Source organism: Tupaia chinensis, unplaced genomic scaffold (genome assembly GCF_000334495.1).
Source record: "Tupaia chinensis unplaced genomic scaffold, TupChi_1.0 Scaffold147038_1, whole genome shotgun sequence".
Lineage (NCBI taxonomy): Eukaryota > Metazoa > Chordata > Mammalia > Scandentia > Tupaiidae > Tupaia > Tupaia belangeri.
Window position 1 is genome coordinate 2,666,272 of NW_006206889.1, and position 546 is coordinate 2,666,817.

At 62.1% G+C, this 546-nt stretch overlaps 1 protein-coding gene across 1 annotated transcript in view; it reads left to right on the top strand.

The window, feature by feature from the left end:
• The window catches only part of LOC102487441 (keratin-associated protein 10-3), an 867-nt gene extending 460 nt beyond the window's left edge, over positions 1-407 (top strand). The window contains exon 2 of the mRNA XM_006169465.1: positions 15-407. Within this exon, the coding sequence (XP_006169527.1) occupies positions 15-407 (393 nt within the window). The remainder of the gene's footprint in view (positions 1-14) is intronic.
• The last annotated feature ends 139 nt before the right edge of the window (positions 408-546 follow it).

Below are 546 nucleotides of genomic sequence, written 5' to 3' on the forward strand. Positions count from 1 at the left end.
CCCCCTGTCAGCAGGCCTGCTGTGTGCCCGTCTGCTGCAAGCCCGTGTGCTGTGTGCCTGTCTGCTGCAAACCTGTGTGCTCTGTCCCCATCTGCTCTGGGGTTTCCTCTTCATGCTGCCAGCAGTCTAGCTGCCAGCCGGCTTGCTGCACCTTGACCCCCTGTCAGCAGGCCTGCTGTGTGCCCGTCTGCTGCAAGCCCACCTGCTGCAGACCCTCATCCTGTGTGTCCTTGCTGTGCCGCCCTGTGTGTAGACCCGCCTGCTGTGTGCCTGCTTCCTCCTGCTGTGCCTCTGCCTCCTGCTGCCAACCCCGCTGTTGCCGTCCAGCTTCCTGCGTGTCCCTGCTTTGCCGCCCTGCCTGCGCCCGCCCAGCCTGCTGTGGCCTTTCCTCTGGCTCCTCCTGCTAACCAGTATGAGCTTCCCTCTCTTGTGGCTGGGTCTTTGCTCCCCAGAAGGATTCCCCACTCTTAAGAGGCCCTGCAACCTTCAGAATTTGCCCTCCTCCTTGCTACATGGAGGGGTTTTGAACACAACACCCACCCGCAT